The sequence below is a fragment of the Balaenoptera borealis genome (assembly GCF_965194805.1).
Source record: "Balaenoptera borealis genome assembly, chromosome: 17".
In the NCBI taxonomy this organism is placed as follows: domain Eukaryota; kingdom Metazoa; phylum Chordata; class Mammalia; order Artiodactyla; family Balaenopteridae; genus Balaenoptera; species Balaenoptera borealis.
In genome coordinates, this window is record NC_138876.1 from 25,549,628 (window position 1) to 25,568,459 (window position 18,832).

General features: G+C 31.8%; 1 protein-coding gene across 2 annotated transcripts in view; it reads left to right on the forward strand.

The window, feature by feature from the left end:
• Nucleotides 1–18,832, forward strand: part of CSMD3 (CUB and Sushi multiple domains 3) — a 1,186,187-nt gene that overhangs the window by 1,050,260 nt on the left and 117,095 nt on the right. For both annotated transcript variants that reach the window (XM_082364543.1, XM_082364544.1), the window contains 4 exons: nt 4,429–4,547; nt 5,646–5,715; nt 10,673–10,789; nt 13,842–14,051. In XM_082364543.1, the coding sequence (XP_082220669.1) occupies nt 4,429–4,547; nt 5,646–5,715; nt 10,673–10,789; nt 13,842–14,051 (516 nt within the window). The remainder of the gene's footprint in view (nt 1–4,428; nt 4,548–5,645; nt 5,716–10,672; nt 10,790–13,841; nt 14,052–18,832) is intronic.

Below are 18,832 nucleotides of genomic sequence, written 5' to 3' on the forward strand. Positions count from 1 at the left end.
TTGAATTCACCCTTTGATTATCACCAACTTCTACATTATTCTCAAACTGTTATAATGATAAATATGGAATGCCAAATGATAATTCTAGCATATTAAAAAACCCTTAAATATGGTGCAAACATATTTAGAGAAAAAATTTTAAATTGAAGACATGCGATATGTTTAAAATAACAAGATCTTCACTATCACTGAATACAACCTCTTGTTCAAAGACGTGGTTCAGTTCCTGTTCTTTTCTCACATGAATGCAAATCTAGTATTTTTGGTCTTCATTTTCAATAAATTTATGCATGGTTTGTCCTGTCAGATTCATGAAGGGGTTTTTCTTTTTACAAAACAATGTTACTGGGAGTCTTAGCAATAATTTAGCTTCTCCCTGTCTCCCTCTCTCATTGCATTAAAGACTCATTAAAATCATTATGGAATACTATATATATATATATATTCAGAATGATCAGATATAAATGATATGATTAACACAATTTTCTCCTCCAGGTTGCCTTGTGGTCAGAATTGGAGAGAATAATTTTTTGTTTATAAATAAATGTTGGAAATTGAAGAACTGAGGTTTTAATGTTTTTAGCCAGGGTAACTAACCACAGTAATTTGACAGCAGGTTTAATTAACTGTGCAATTTTTGATATAGATTTGTCCCTGTATTCATTTCTGTTTGTTTTTGGCTACAACACCTAGTTAATTGATCCAATTCCCATTAAAAAAATTCACTCAGAGAGCATCTTTGATTGCCAAGGACATAATTTTACAAATTTTACACTCATAAGGATGAAAATGACTTAATATGCTGATTGGCTTGGTTAAGTAGGAGAGAATCCTTTGCAACACTTTTACAAATACCTTTTCTTTGTTGATTCCTACGAATAAGTTATTGCTATTGTTACTTATAAAGAAATGAAAAATAATTATTAAAGAAGACATTTTTAAACTATTTAATCACTCAGTTTTGTAAATTAAAAAATGACTTTAAAATATGAACTGTAGCATTTTCAGATATCTCTGCTTTATTTTCTTTAGTGCATGTAAAATAATTGAATGCAAAAAAATGAGAGAGGTCATCAACATATGACTTCTCTTTCTTATCTATTACTTCATTACCTTGGTTTCTTCCCTGAGACAATCATATTAAACAGATTAGCAGGTCCAACTCAATCTCTTCTAGAAAAATAGAAAGCAGTATATTCTTGTACCCCCAAGTTCTCTGCTAATACTAATTCATCTAACAGATAAGTGATTTTATTATTTACATTCCATTATAAAAATTTCAGAAATGCAGGAATATACAAGAAAACACATAAAAATCACCAATAATCTCATATCAAGAATCATAACCACTGCTAATATTTCACATATTTCCTTTTGGTTATTTTTCCCTGTGATTATTTGCATATAAGAATTTTTAACCTACGAAATTGTTATTGCATAGTTTATAGAGTTTTATATCACATTTTAAAGTTAAAACTCTTTCATAAATATTTTGCTGTATCTGTATATATTATGGAAAAATCTCACTTAAAAATGAGTCTCTCAATATTCTATGGCATCACTGTGCCATAGTTTTATTTATCCTCCCAGAGGAGGAAATCACCACTTCTGGATATTAATAGTTTTCTGTGTGTATGACCCTGAATGGAGTACTTTGATAGAAAGGAAAGAGAAATTAATGTGTACTAAATTTGGCCTTCTCAGCAAGAATGACCACATAAATGACCTTAATGGTGAAGGGTAATAAATGTACTGTTCAGGACTCCCAAGAAACTAAGATTGTACCAAAGGAAAGTGAAATCATACTGACAAGACATATATGCTTACATCATAACTTGTTTTTGATTAGTACTTCTTGAAAAGGGCTCTATGAAATCAGATGAATTTAATGTGTAAGACCCATTAGTGGGTGTTGAATGAGAAGAAAGTAAATATAAGACAGTTTCTGTCTTTCTTGGATCTCAAAATCTGGTAGGGGAAGTGAGACATTTAACCCTTAAAATTTTAACAGTAGGTCACAACTTAATGGTAACTTATCTTTCCTAGTTCTATAAATTCAAAATTACAAAAAATCAAGAAATATGGGATTTGACATATGTATAGGGACCTAGCTAACTGCAGCACCAGGCATTGGAATTACAGTCCACATGACCCTATCTCCTTTAGGACTGCCTCAAATGCATTCCCAAATGGCCAATTTACTCCTCCTCTTTACTGCCTTACTTTCTAATCTAACCATAACTCCATCATGTCACTGCTTTTATTTAATTTTCTATCCTTTAATGTGACATCATTTTTAGCTACTCTGACCATTATGTTATTAGATAAACTATCTTCCATTTGCAGAAATAGACATTTGTATTTATTAAGAAATAAAATAGGGATGCACTTTCTTTTATATACTATTCATTCATCTATACAACGAGTGTTTATTGAGTGCTTGCTTAAGACTCTGTGCTTCAAGCTGCCCTTCTGGAACTTATATTCTCAGAGGGGGATAAACATTGAACAACTAATTACATAATTATTCATTATTAGTTTATGTCAAATACAACAAAGGTGATGGAGAGGGTGGTGTTATGTATGATAGCATCTATCAGAGGGAAATAACATGGTCAAAGAGTGAAGGAATATATACGATATAGTCACACTTTAGAATTTAGTTTTTAATGTTTTTTAATAAAGAAATATATAGTGTGAATATTTATAATGAATATGTTTATTAACACACATATATTATGATTTTGGAGTGGTGACTGCTTCCTCCCTCCATTCAAATATGTATTAGATTAGTTCAAAATGTGAACTACAGAGAAATAGATAATAAACATTGGCTCTTATTGAAGATAAAAAGTTTTTAATAATAATACATTCACATGTTTGAAAAAATGTTTTGGCAAAAACATCAAACAATTTTTATTCCTTTAAATGAATCATTTTAGAAATAATGCCATTTGCAGGAACATAGATGGACTTAGAGATTATCATACTAAGTGAACTAAGTCAGAAAGAGAAAGACAAATACCATATAATACCACTTACATGTGGAATCTAAAATATGACACAAATGAACTTATCTATGAAACAGAAACAGACTCACAGACATAGAGAACAGACTTGTGGTTGCCAAGGGGGAGGGAGGGTGGAAGAGGAACAGAGTGGCAGTTTGGGGTTTGCAGATCCAAATTATTATATATAGAATGGATAAACAACAAGGTTCCACTCTATAGCACAGAGAACTAAATTCAATATCCTGTGATAAACCATACTGGAGAAGGATATAAAAAAGTATATATATTTATATATGTGTATATATATATATATATATATGTATATATATTTATATATGTGTGTATATATATATATATATATGTATATATATTTATATATGTGTGTATATATATATATATATGTATGTATAACTGAATCATTTTGCTGTACAGCAGAAATTAATACAACATTGTAAATAAACTATATTTCAATTAAAAATGCTAAACTAAATGAATCATTTTAGAAAAACCTTTTACTTTTGTATGCTTTTATTCTTTTTTTTTTTTTTAACATATTATTTTCTGTTTCCTGGAAGGGTTTTTTTTTTTTTTTTTTAAATAAATTTATTTATTTATTTATTTATTTATTTTTGGCTGTGTTGGGTCTTCGTTTCTGTGCGAGGGCTTTCTCCAGTTGTGGCAAACGGGGGCCACTCTTCATCGCGGTGCGCGGGCCTCTCACTGTCGCGGCCTCTCCCGTTGCGGAGCACAGGCTCCAGACGCGCAGGCTCAGTAGTTGTGGCTCACGGGCCTAGCCGCTGCGCGGCATGTGGGATCTTCCCGGCCCGGGGCACGAACCCGTGTCCCCTGCATTGGCAGGCGGATTCCTAACCACTGCGCCACCATGGAAGCCCCGCTTTTATTCTTTTATGTTGAAAAATAAGTTGTTGATGTAAAAATAATGGAAGGGTTTTGAATTATATCATAATCTCCCTTTCAGAAGAAGGTACCAGGTGATATGGACAAAACAGCAAATAATTTTTTTAGCCATTTTACTAAGAATGTTTTACAGATATAATTTCACTTTATTATCACAATAAATTATTATTCTTATTTTTATTTAGGGATTTTCTTTTTAGGAATTTTTATTTTTATTTCACAGAAGACATTTAGGCTGTGAGTTAAAGAAGAATTTACATATAATCGCACAGCTAATTAATGGTCGGTGCCATGAAAATTGAAATAGTTCTGTGGTGGAGTTCCAAAGCACATTGCTCTAACCATATACCGTTAAATCTTGTTCACAGAACATTCTTAATGTCTCAATGTAAAATCTAGTTTTAATGACACCAATATTCAGCTTTGGTAATTTAATATGCATGATTTAAGCATTCATCATTTGAAAGTTACTTATATTATTATCACTAAATATTCTTAGCTATTGGTTTGGATTCCTGTCCTGAACCACAAACTCCTAGTAGTGGGAATAAAATTGGAGACAGATATATGGTTGGTGATGTAGTATCCTTTCAGTGTGATCAAGGCTATTCTCTTCAGGTAAGTCTATTTTAAAATTTTAGCTTTGATTTTCATTACCCTTTCAGAATATTTTAACAGACTAATCGTTGATAATACACAAGTTATAAAACAATATTGATCTCAGGCTGCATAATTTAACATTAAATCAAAAGGTATTCAATTTGTCAGTGAGATATTCGTGAGAGAAATTGCTGGAATGAATAAATTTGTTCTGTTTGCAAATAAACAAAAATGATTTTTGAATCAAAATAAATCTTCACTTTTCTCTCTGTTCACATTGGATGTGACCACTGAACTGGATTTTCAGAATTTGAAATAAAAATGAAAGTGATACTTAAAGCATTAAATGAAACTTCCATGATAATAAATTCCCCAAATCAGTAAAAATCGACTACAAATAAGTTTTGCTAAAACTGTTTATTTGCAATGTATATTCTGACTTTACGTATTTATATTAATACTCTTTTGTTGGTGTTTTAGAAGGTCTCAGTATATGACCTCATAAAAATCTCCCTAAAGCATAGACCTATTAAGAAATTAAGAAAAAAAATTGAGACAGAAATGATTTCACATGTTAAGTAAATAAATTCTTTAGAGGAAGGAAAAGTAAAAATGAATAATTTATAGTCTTTAAACTTGTATCCCAAATTATTAGTCTCAGAAGTGAAATCAAATTTTTCTGGACTTTAAAATTTAATATACCTCAGTTGACTTTTCAAATTTTTATGAAAGAATTTTATAATCATTTTTTAATCTATCTCATCTTGAGTATTATTGCAAATTATTATAAACCACTATGTATATGGCCATTTTCTTTGTATAATTATTGCAGTACCTTGGTAGAAAATGTTTTGGCAGAACAATGTTAAAACCACAGTTTTAATGTGATATAGAGTCTTAATTTTTCTACCAAAAGCTTGTTATTTTTTACATTTTATCACAAGTGTATATAATTACCTTTCTTGTTTTAAGTCACACTAATATTTCCAGTAATGTTAAAGAATATTAAAATGCAATATATTATTAAGTTTTTGTTCATAATTATCATTCACTATCCTATGTTATATTTACACTTTTAAAAAATGTGTGCTGAACTGCATTGTCTTGTTTATATAGGGTCATTCTCATATTACATGCATGCCTGGGCCTGTGAGAAGATGGAATTACCCAATCCCAATTTGTTTGGGTAAGTTAAAGAACTATAAATCATTTATTAACTGTATCAAATTTTAAAGGTACACCTGATATATGTTGTTGTTCAAACATATAGTTTACCTTTTGTCAGGTTTTATGGAAATTATATTTTGAGATAAATGCTTCACATTTTTTTTCTTTTTTAATTTTAAATTTTTACATTTTTTTTGCCCCAAACTTTAATATCAATGGATGACTTAAAAATACAAATTGAGGAAAGGTATTAGGTTTTTTGATTCCCAGAGAGTTTTCTCAATATGATGTAGTAGAAGTACTCATAGATCAGGAAAATAAGTAAATATACTATTGCTTACTATTGAGCCAAAATAGATAAGGAAGCTGGAGTCTACCAAAGGGAGCATGACACCCCATGAGATGTCTTCATTGGTAACAGGCAATTGAGATATGGGATGTATCAAAAGAACACTTGGGGCTTTGAAAGTATGGGCCCAAATTTTTGTCCTAATTTAATGCAGCTTCCAGTTATTTCTATCCACCTTAATTTTTTTTCTCTTTTTCATTTCTGGTGTCTGTATGCAACCATTAATATACTAGGCTCTATAGAGTAGGGGAAAAAAAGTTTGAGATATGATCTCCATAATTAAAACATTTGTTTACCATTTAGAGTTGTAGAAATAAAAGAAATGAAATAAGAATAATTTAGTGTCAAATAATACCATTGACTATGTTTTAGAATTTAAGAAAGATGAGATTGGTGTTGACTGAAGTCATTGGGAAATATATTCAGTCCATAAAATTTACAAAGAGTTTTGGATGATAGGTGTAATTAAGATAAATGAATGAAGAAGACTACCCTTGCTGAGTAAGAAAAAGGGCAAAAACAAAAGAATTGGTGTGGCTTGTATACCCTACCAATGTACAGTGAACAAACCTGTATTATATTAGTTTGCTTGGGGTGCCGTAATGGACTACTACAGACTGGATGGCTTCAACAACAGGAATTTATTTTGTCACAGTTCTAGAAGCTAGAAGTTCAAGATCAACGCGCTGGCAGGGTTGTTTTCTTCCGAGAGCTTCTTTCCTTGGCTTGTAGAAGACTATCTTCTCCCTACATCTTCACATAGTCTTTCCTCTGTGAAGGAACTCCCCTATCTCTTTCTCTTCTTATAAGGACACCAGTACTATTAGATTAGAGCTCCACCCTTATGACTTCATTTTACCTTAATTACCTCCTTAAAGAAGGTATCTCATCTCCAAACACAGTCACATTTGGGAGTTAGGGCTTTAACATATGAATATTGGGGGAGACACAATTCAGTCCATAATGCCTATGTACCATGTGTGCAATTTTTGTTGGAGAGTACTGGAAAATAATGTTTAAGAGTAAGGATGTGTTTAATTGGCAAAAGATATTAAAAGCATTCAGACTTTAGATTGGATGACATTTTTTGAATGATATGTTTCTTCAGGTATTATAATTTATGCATATAATGCCAGTTATAAAATTGTATATATACATATAATGCCTATTGTAAAAATTTATATATACAGATAATGCCATTTATGTGTGTGTGTGTGTTATGTATGTGGGGTCTGTATGTGTGTGTATATCCAATTAAGTATAAAAATTGAGAATATAAAAGAGTACAAAGAACAAAATAATTACTATATATATTCTGCTGATATGAGAGCAGAGAGTTTTGGTCTTTTGTTCATTACTGTATCCCCAGTGCCAAGAACAGTTATTATCTTACGTAGCCATCCAATAAATATTGTTTAATGAACAAATTAAAGTTTTGGGATTCTACGGTATGTATTTTTTTATGTTTTCCTTCTTGACATTCACTTAGAAGAATTTCCCATACCATAACATGTTTTCAAAAATTTGATTTTTAAAATGGCTTTATGGCACATAGCATAGTCTAATTTGTATAGTTATTCTCTTTTGTTAGCTTAGTTTTTTGTCTTTTTGATATATGTTTATACACATTTGGTACACATTTACACATTTACACACATTTCTTTATTTATAAGTGTTTTTCATGTGCCTTCCTAACTGTGTCATTGCATATAACTACTTAAAAGCTTTAATATTGCCAGATTGCTTTCAGAAGGTTGTATCAATTTAAATACCACTCAATTATGATATGACAATTTCCATCTTGCTATATTACTAGCACCAATTATTACTGTTAACAAATTGCTCAGTTTTTAGGTAAAATACTGCGTTTTGATTAAGTCTGTATTCCATTGTATATTGTTAACAAGGGAAGTACTAGATGGAAGTGATATTTTAATAAAATTAAACTGGAAATTTTAATTTTATTATATAGGATAAATTTGTATGAAACTGTATTAAATACTTATATTTTGATGTCCAGTATATCTTCATTTGATTTTCAGCTAAGGTACAATAGCTGTGTATGGCAAATGTATTATTCTGTTTGCTCATCTGTTGAATGGGATAGTAATGTCTACCTCATAGGCCCATTATGAGAATTAAATGAGAGAATGCATAAAAGTATTTAGCACTGAACCTGAAATACACAGGGCATTCATAGCGATAGTTATTATAGTGAAAAATATGCAATAACTTAAGGGTCCAATAATGGGGAAAAAGGAAGTGAACATTATAATGGAATATTTAATAACTCAAAGTTTACAATATATAGTGAAATATAACAAGGCTTAAAGTGATTCACAGTATGATCCTATTTTCATTATATACGTAAACATATAAACATATATACGTGCATATGTATTTTTCTGCAGAGAAATAAAAGAATATAAAGGTAGACAGGTTATCTATGGGTAGTGGAATTCCAGAGCACTGTTATTTCTTTTGTATTCATTTTTTTTTGTTTATAAATTTTGGACAGTAAACTTATACTATATTTGATAGACAAAGTGTCTAAATTGACATCATGGCCATATCATAAGGAGAAACTGAAGGCAGGAGGCTGATTCAGAGAATGTCTTAAAACTTTAGTCATCAGGTATCAAGGTTACAGTCTCATGAACTGGAAAATAAACAGTCTGCCAGATATTTTGATGGAAGGAAAGAAAAGTCACTTGAGATTTTTACATAATAGAGACAAATCTGAAGGAAGAATCAAAGATGATTTTATCTCGGAGGACTATGCTATGGTTGTGTCCTTAAGAAAAACAGTATAATGGGCCTCAAAAGAGTCTACTGTGAAACTTCTGGTGAAACACAGCATTTTCTTTCAAGGCCTAGGGGTGCATGAAATTGCAGAGTCTCTGAGAAAATAGACATGAGTACGGAGCTGAAGGCAGATGCGCTTTTTGGATTTTTCTTCTCGTCCTTTATGGTTTGTTATTCTTTTTCTTTCTCTTTCATTATCTGTTTACTTTGTATTCTTTCCTTCTTTCTTCTCTGATTTTGGGATTTACACTCTAGAAAGGTGGGCAATGCAGAGGCCAGGATTTTCAGCTCATTTCTAAAGAGATGGAAAACAGCAGAATTAGAGGGGCAGTGAGCAGCTCAAACACTTGAGATAGTGAAGGCAAGAAAGCAAAAGAGTCCTTGTGTTCTTTCACTCAAAATTCAGAACAAAGCAAAACAAACCTACAATTGCATTCTTGCCAGAAACTTAAAAGTACTTTTCATTGGCCAAAATATTTTCTCTACCACTCCCTAATTATCAGATTGTGTAATGAACATATGTGGGCAGTCAAATTTTAGGAAAATGAATTGGTGAACATTAGTGGTTTATATATGTTGAAAATTGCTCTGGTTTAAAGATGGATGAACTGAGATTTGAGAAGGATGGAAAAATATAAAGGTGTATCTTTAGATCTCAATGGTAATTACAACTTCAAAAGAAAGGTTTATATGCACATTAACTAAGGTTATATATATCCCCTTAGTAAAATCTGCTTTATACATAATTTATTCAGTTCACATAGTTAAAGATAGCTGTCAAACTGGCTATTGATATCACATAGAACATTGATAAATTGTTCTACCGAATTTGCCTTTATGATATATAGCCTGAAGTTTGATTATCTGTCTGTTGCTATTCATAACAATAAATAAATGAATGAAATTGTAGGTAAATGTATGGGTAACTTTCAAACTTGATGTGCAGTCATGAAATTTGATTCTTCAACCCTCAATTGAGATGTGTATTTTAGTACTTCTATGATAAAATGATAAAAATGTATACTTAGAGGAAAGAATTAGCTTCTAAAATGCGATTGTTCTATTAATACATGTTAAATAGTTCTATCTAATCATGTAAAAGTTAAAACTTGGGTAATTATTTGTTCTTATAATTTATGGTTAGCTTATCAATTGTAAATCACTATAGTAGGGATTCTACAAAAAGCATAAATTTATGCCTAAATTCTCAAACATGGGTGCATCTTTTTACTTGTTTTATACTTCCCTATTTTTTGTCCAGATTATTTTAGGGTAAAGTGAGACAATATCTGATGGTGTGTGAATCCCTTGCATATTACCGATAGAAACCAATATTTTTCTTAAAAATCTTCAGCCTCCTCACAAAAAGAGGAAAATGAATTCATTTATTGTGAAAATGAATCCCTCATCAATATAGTATGTTGCTGGCTTGATTTTACTATAAATTATATTATCTTTTGAATGAATCACAACATTTCTAGAAGTACTTCAGGATGAGAAAATGTACTGCTTGCTATGGAAAAGGATATGTGCTCCTTGTTTGATTGTATTCACTGCACATGAGCTACTCCTTTCTGTACAATAATTGATTTAGCTTGTATTTACTGCCGAAGAAAGAAATATGTTACCCATTTATGCTATTTTACAAAATGCCTTGTCAATTGATTATATTTGATTACTAGTACGTGGTGAATGAGAGTTGACAATATTCAAATTTATATCAGTTTTAACTCAGACACTTGATTCAGACTTGAAATAATTTCAGTCTGTTTTTAATACAGTAAAGTACTTTGGCTTAAGTGGGACCTCTATTCTCTTGCAGCTCAGTGTGGTGGCGCTATGTCAGATTTCAGTGGTGTGATCCTCAGCCCTGGGTTTCCTGGAAACTACCCCAGCAGTTTAGATTGCACGTGGACAATCAAGCTGCCCGTAGGTTTTGGTATGTATATTAAAAACACGTGAAAGTATTTTTATATCATTAATGCATCCTTAAAAAGAAATAACAAAGTCTAATAAGAACTTATGAAATATTCACAAATTATAGTTTATTTTGGGATTATATACATTTCACTTGGAGTACTTGAATAATTGAAAGAATATGGGCATTTTAAAATTTCATAGATAGATGATGAATAGAAAAACTTTATGATACTTTCCAATCAATATGTACAGATATAGCCTGAGTTAGATGTGTGTGGCAATGATTAAGTTCAACATGATTTTCATGTATAATTGTTTCTATAACTCTTTTCTACTTGTTGAAACCAAGCAGTACGTAGATAAATTATTTTCTGGTAATCTATTGAATCCAGTTGCTATTGTAAATAAATAAGATTTACATTTGAAAAGTATTAGTACAATTTTTCTGCTGTTAGATTTAAATACCCGTGTAGATGTAATACCTTTCTAATTCTAATATTACAGTTGCCAGTGTTTGGATATATTGCATTATATATATATATTACATTTAATAAATTCTTTTCCCTCTTGTGTCACTAACGTATTCTTTTGCAGCTTCTTTATATCCCATTAGTCTGTAAATGCATAAATAGAAGTGTTAGATTGAGGATAGACTTATTCATTAAATCACAGAAGAGTAAGATGAGTAGATAACTCCTTGAAGTACAAACCTGGTGGATTTAGAGCAATTAAGATATTCTGTACTATCTCATTTATTGAGAACTAAATTTAGGTACCTCATTTACCCAAAAGCATCTATAGCCTCAGAATGAAAATTCATGTTGAAATATTTTACATAAATTCACAGAAACTCATAGTTTTGACAATTCTGTACTGAGCATGTACACATTATACTCCAGGTATTGTGCTAGGTGCTAGGGATAAAATGCATAGTAAAACAGACTTTGTACCTTTTTCCAGTTAAGTTACAGTCACAATGAGGAGACAAATAGTCAAATCTGTTATTGCAGTGAAGTATAATAAAGAGAAGAGGATTGTACACAGGCATCCAGCCTAGTCCAGGAAATGCAAAAAAGGTTTGTCAGAGGAAATGATGTGTGAACTGTGGCTTTAAATATAAGTAAGGGTAAGTCCAAAAAAGAGGGTCAGCTTGTGAGGAACAGGAAAGAAATTCTAGGTAAACAGACTGACACATGGAAAAATGCAGATAAGAAAGCTAAAGAAATTTAACAAACTTGAACACTATATGACTGGCCTGAGGTTTTGGGAGAACAGTAGGCCACTGAGAGAAGAATGCTGGGGGGCTTTCTAATGAGAATTATTCTGGCTACAACATGGGAATACCCTTAATTTGAAGTTGTAGTCAAATTCTATGCCCTTTGATTGAAAGAGAATAAATGAATAATAGATTTGAAACAGTATGGTTATCCTTATGTCTTTTACTTGCCACTTAAGAGGGCTCATCCCATATTGCTTATGGAGCTAAGTGAATTATTTTAAAATAAATTATTGCGTGTATTTGCAATAGTGTCATTATATCACCTTCAACTTAGCTCTTGCTAATGCTTCATTGATTTTAAAAACCAAGTTTATTAAAAATTAAAAAGAATATGCATCTCTCTTTCTCTATTTTAGAAATGAAAACATGAGACCATTTCTGATTTGGTTACATTTCAATAATCCCACTGTTTGCTTTGAGTTTTGGTTAAATCAAATATTGCTTCTAATGTATTTGAAGAGATAATTTATAAATGTTTAAAAGAAAATTGAATACACATCAACAGTTAAAGAAGTATTTTCTCTTGCCTGTGAAACAATTATGGACAACATAATTTGTGAAAAGGGGCTCAGGAAAATTTTAGAAAAATATGCACTTCTTATACCCTCACATATTAAGATAGTGCATTCAAAGTTTTAAGAAGATTGTCTGATTGTGCAGGAATGTGTTTAATATTTTAAAGCATATTTTCAGTAATTCCCAAATTTATTTGTTCATGGAACTCTTTTTCAATGTAACAGCGAATTTCCATGGAACTCTTTTTCCAGGAACAAAATGTGACTTCACTTGAGAACCTCACTAGTTATTAAGGGCAAGAGCTCAGGAGCCAGAATGTCTGAGTTTGAATTGCACCTCTTTTAGGATATTGTGTAAACTTAGCATATTATTTAGCTTCCCTGTGCCTCAGTTTCCTCATTCTCATAACTATGAGCATTAAATAAGTTAGCATGTATAAAAACTTAAAACAGTGCCTAGCAAAAAGAAAACCCAATAAATGTCAAATTTTATTACTAACAATTTGCAGAATGGTAGTTGTGGAAAAAAAACATCAAATTCAGTAAAAATCAAATATTAATTGAATTAAGGAAACATACCTCAATAAGGGTTTTATTTTATTTTTTCCATCCCAGAGATATTTAACTATCTCATATTCTAATTATGTTTATAAAGACATTAAGACTATTTTGTAATATGATAGCATATAGCAATAACCCCTAGATTTTATTGGGAATATTACATAAAATTTGGCTTTATCTTCTGATGAGGAAATACTAAAAGAGCACACTAAAAATTACATGCTTCAAAATGATATTTTGGAGAAGTTAATTTATCCCCTGTATATGACTAATTTCTAACACAGTCGTGAAATCTGATTATGTTAATATATAAAACTTTGCAATCATATTTTGGCTTCAAGTTGGCCTTTTACAAAATACAAATTATTGAGTGGCTTTTCATCTTTAAAAATTGGTGGATACATTTTTAAATGGTATTAAAGAACAAGAAAGCCACTTTCTTGATTAGTTTTGCTATGGTGACAATGTAGTAAAATGAGATTTTCCCATGTGACAAATAGCGGGCATTTGAGAACAGTATTCTGTTACTTTCAACTATAGCACAGCTAATTGTCCTGGGCAGACAGCAAACCCATGGCCCGGATCTTGAGAGTATGCCTCTCAACTTAAATGGAAACATATCTTAAGCACATTAATGTGAGCATGTGTTTGTGTATATGCATGCATTTAATTTGGTAAAAAAATGAAGTAGCATTATGTTTGTTTTTCTTCCTTAGGCGTGCATCTGCAGTTTGTAAATTTTTCAACAGAAACCATACATGATTATTTGGAAGTAAGAAGTGGATCTGCAGAAACTAGTACTGTTATTGGCCGACTTAGTGGTCCTCAAATATCATCTTCCCTATTTAGCACGACCCATGAAACCAGCTTGTATTTTCACAGTGACTATTCACAAAACAAACAAGGGTTCCACATTGTATACCAAGGTGAGAGGAATAATAAAAATATGAAAGCTTTTTAGCCTCCAAACAGCTATTAACGATCTAACGCTAAGCATTTTCTATATTGTGTTTTAGAAAAAAAAAAGGAACCTAAATCAAAGCAAGCTTCAGATAGGAAGAGTTTTAAATGATGCTATTTTCAGTTAACTGTATAGGGGGAAATGATGTCTTTCTGAGGCCTTACAAATTCTAACCATGAAAAAAGGATTGAATTAATTTTAATACACAGTCAAATTAAGCAAGTCAAGGCAAGGCAGTCAAGCAAGGCATGGTGGATAGGCAAGATTTATCTTTGCTTTTATACCAGAATAAGTATATTGAAAAGATATTTTGTGGTACTCATCTACTATATGTAAAGTTATTTTCTTTTCTTCATAATGAAAGAATAACATAACCTTCCTTGATACCATTCTATTGCTATGAGAATATGAAATAAATAATTTGACAATCATATTAGGCCTATATCTAGTATAAAACTGCTGCATGACCTTGAGCATGATTTTCATCCCTTTGGAATATACAGCTGGGAGACCTAGGCTTAAATGCTGATTCTCTATGTTCAGTCTTAAGTGGCCTAGGGCACAAGTCCATTTCTTCATTTTCATAATGGCATTAGTAGTAGTACCTCTCAGATAAGTTGTTTTGAACTTTATATGATAAAATGAATGTAAAATATTTATCATGATGTATATCATTAGTAAATATTTAGTGCAGTTTAGCTATTTTTACTATACTATTTCAGATCTTAAAAGTCTAAGATTTAAAATTAATTATTTAAAGTTATGATATTTTACGCAAACAATGCAGTTCCAATGACTGTAATATTTAATCAAAAATAACTTAAACTTTGATTACGTATCTGCCCTAATTATTAAGGATTTAATGAGTATGTGATATTTTTGTTGTTTTTTTAACTTAATTTAATTTTTATTGAGGTATAGTTGATTTACGAGTATGTGATACTTTTGGATGTGAGCTCCACCAAAGCAGTTATCTTTGTGTTGTTCATTGATGTATCTCAAGTGCCTAGAAGAGTAAGAGCACAGTAAATATTTGCTGAATAAAAGTATATACCCAAAAGGAAATTTAAGAGTAGTTAAAATAGACATTGTAACATCCAACTACATGGGTCTAAAATGATTACAGTTTGTATTATGCTTGCATAATTTAAGAGCACCATATCACACATCATCCTTTACATAAAATAGGAATCATTTTTGTAACCTCTTGGTACAAAATTAACTGTGTTCCCAAGGAAACTAATTATTACAAAAATAGTTGGGGAACTGAGTTTCTTTTTTGCTGCTGGAGGACTCAGAGCTATCTATGTGGTCCTTCTCTAGCAAGTGCACAGGGCCTGATGAACCTGACTTCATCTTCTTTTCTATGCCCTCAAATTCCCTCAGCCTCTCAGAGCAATATTCTTATTTGAATGAGGTAAAACTAGAATTTGAACTTTATTAACTACATTTTTCAGTCAATGTGTCCTTGAAAAAAGATTCATTATTTCCATAATAAAATCCTAAAAGATATAACATTTGTTACTGTTATTGATATAATACTGTATTATTATTGACATGTGCCACAATGTATTACAATGATCACTAGATATTATTTGTGAATTACACTGAATTTTATGTTATTTTTTTCACTAGTTCTTTATTCTATTTCTTTTTTTAATAGATCTTTATTGGAGTATAATTGCTTTACAATACTGTGTTAGTTTCTGTTGCACAACAAAGTGAATCAGCCATATGCATACACGTCTTCATATCCCCTCCCTTTTGAGGTTCCCTCCCATCTTCCCTATACCACCCCTCTAGGTCATAGCAAAGCACCGAGCTGATCTCCCTGTGCTATGCTGCTGCTTCCCACCAGCCAACTATTTTACATTCGGTAGTGTATATATGTGGATGCTACTCTCACTTCGCCCCAGCTTCCCCCTCCCACACCATGGCCTCAAGTCCATTCTCTATGTCTACCTCTTTATTCCTGCCCTGCAACTAGGTTCATCAGTACCATTTTTTTTTTTTTTTTAGATTCCATATATATGCGTTAGCATACAGTATTTGTTTCTCTCTTTCTGACTTACTTCACTCTGTATAACAGTCTCTAGATCCATCTACCTCACTACAAATAGCTCAATTTCATTCCTTTTTATGGCTGAGTAATAGTCCATTGTATATATGTGCCACATCTTCTTTATCCATTCATCTGTCGATGGACACTTAGGTTGGTTCCATGTCCTGGCTATTGTAAATAGAGCTGCAATGAACATTGTGGTACATGACTCTTTTTGAATTATGGTTTTCTCAGGGTATATGCCCACTAGTGGGATTGCTGGGTCATATGGTAGTTCTAATTTTCGTTTTTTAAGGAACCTCCATACTGTTTTCCATAGTGGTTGTATCAATTTAAATTTCCACCAACAGTGCAGGAGGGTTCCCTTTTCTCCACACCATTTCCAGCATTTATTGTTTCTAGATTTTTTGATGATGGCCCTTCTGACTGGCATGAGGTGATAACTCATTGTAGTTTTGATTCGCATTTCTCTAGTAATTAGTGATGTTGAGCACTTTTTCATTTGCCTCTTGGCCATCTGTATGTCTCCCTTGGTGAAATGTCTATTTGGGTCTTCCACCCTTTTTTTTCAGCGGATTGTTTGTTTTTTTCATATGGAGCTCCATGAGCTATTTGTATATTTTGGAGAATAATCCTTTGTTTTATTTGCAAATATTTTCTCACATTCTGAGGGTTGTCTTTTTGTCTTGTTTATGGTTTCCTTTGCTGTGCAAAAGCTTTTAAGTTTAATTAAGTCCCATTTGTTTATTTTTGTTTTTATTTCCGTTACTCTAGGAGGTGGGTAAAAAAGATCTTGCTGTGTTTTATGTCAAAGATTGTTTTTCCTGTGTTTTCCTCTAAGAGTTTTATAGTGTCTGGTCTTACATTTAAGTCTTTAATCCATTTGTAGTTTATTTTTCTGTATGGTGTTAGGTAGTGTTCTAATTTCATTCTTTTACATGTAGCTGTCCAGTTTTCCCAGCACCACTTACTGAAGAGGCTGTCTTTTCTCCATTGTATGTTCTTGCCTCCTTTGTTGTAAATTAGGTGATCATATGTATGTACGTTTATCTCTGGGCATTCTATCCTGTACCATTGATCTATATTTCTGTTTTTGTGCCAGTACCATACTGTCTTGATTACTGTAGCTTTGTGGTGTATTTTGAAGTTGGGGAGCCTGATTCCTCAAGCTCTGTTTTTCTTTCTCAAGATTGCTTTGGCTATTTGGGGTCTTTTGTGTTTCCATATGAATTGTAAAATTTTTTGTTCTAATTCTGTGAAGAGTGCCATTGGTAGCTTGATAGGGATTGCATTGAATCTGTAGATTGCTTTGGCTAGTATAGTCATTTTCACAATATTGATTCTTCCAATCCAAGAACATGGTATATTTCTCCATCTGTTTATGTCATATTTGATTTCTTTCATCAGTGTTTTATAGTTTTCTGAGTACAAGTCTTTGGCCTCCTTAGGCAGGTTTATTCCAAGGTATTGTATTCTTTTTGTTGCAATGGTAAATGGAAGTGTTTCCTTAATTTCTCTTTCTGATTTTTCATTATTGGTGTATAGGAATGCCAGAGATTTGTGTGCATTAATTTTGTATACTGCAACCTTACCAAATTCACTGATTAGTTCTAGTAATTTTCTGGTGGCATCTTCAGGATTTTCTATGTACAGTATTATGTCATCAGAAAACAGTGACTGTTTTACCTGTTCTTTTCCAATTTATATTCCTTTTATTTCTTTTTCTTCTCTGATTGATGTGGCTAGGTCTTCCAAAATTATGTTGAATAAGAGTGGTGAGAGTGGACATCCTTGTCTTGTTCCTGATCTTAGTGGAAATGCTTTCAGTTTTTCACCATTGAGTATGATGTTTCCTGTGGGTTTGTCATATATGGCCTTTATTATGTTGAGGTAGGTTCCCTCTATGCCCATTTTCTGGAGCGTTTTTATCACAAATCGGTGTTGAATTTTTTCAGAAGCCTTTTCTGCATCTATTGAGATGATCATTTAGTTTTTATTCCTTAATTTGTTAATGTGGTGTATCACATTGATTAATTTGCATATACAGAAGAATCCTTGCATCCTTGGGACAAATCCCACTTGATCGTGGTGTATGATCCTTTTAATGTGTTGTTGGATTCTGTTTGCTAGTATTTTGTTCAGGATTTTTGCATCTCTCTTCATCAGTGATATTGGTCTATAATTTTCTTTTTTGTGATATCTTTTTCTGGTTTTGGTATCAGTGGAATGGTGGCTTCGTAGAATGAATTTGAGAGTGTTTCTCCCTCTGAAATTTTTTGGAAGAGTTTGAGAAGGATCGATGTTAACTCCTCTCTAAATATTTGATAGAATTTGCCTGTGAAACCATCTGGTCCTGGGCTTTTGTTTGTTGGAAGATTTTTAATTATGGTTTCAATTTCATTACTTGTGATAGGTCTGTTTATATTTTCTAATTCTTCCTGGCTCACTCTTGAAAAATTGTCCATTTCTTTGTGATTGTCCATTTTTTTGGCATTTAGTTGTTTGTAGGAGTCTCTTATAATTCTTTGTATTTCTGCAGTGTCAGTTGTGATTTCTCCTTTTTCATTTCTAATTGATTTGCGTCTTCTCCCTTTTTTTCTTGTTGAGTCTGGCTAAGGGTTTATCAATTTTGTTTATCTTCTCAAAGAACCAGCTTTTAGTTTTATTGATTTTGCTATTGCTTT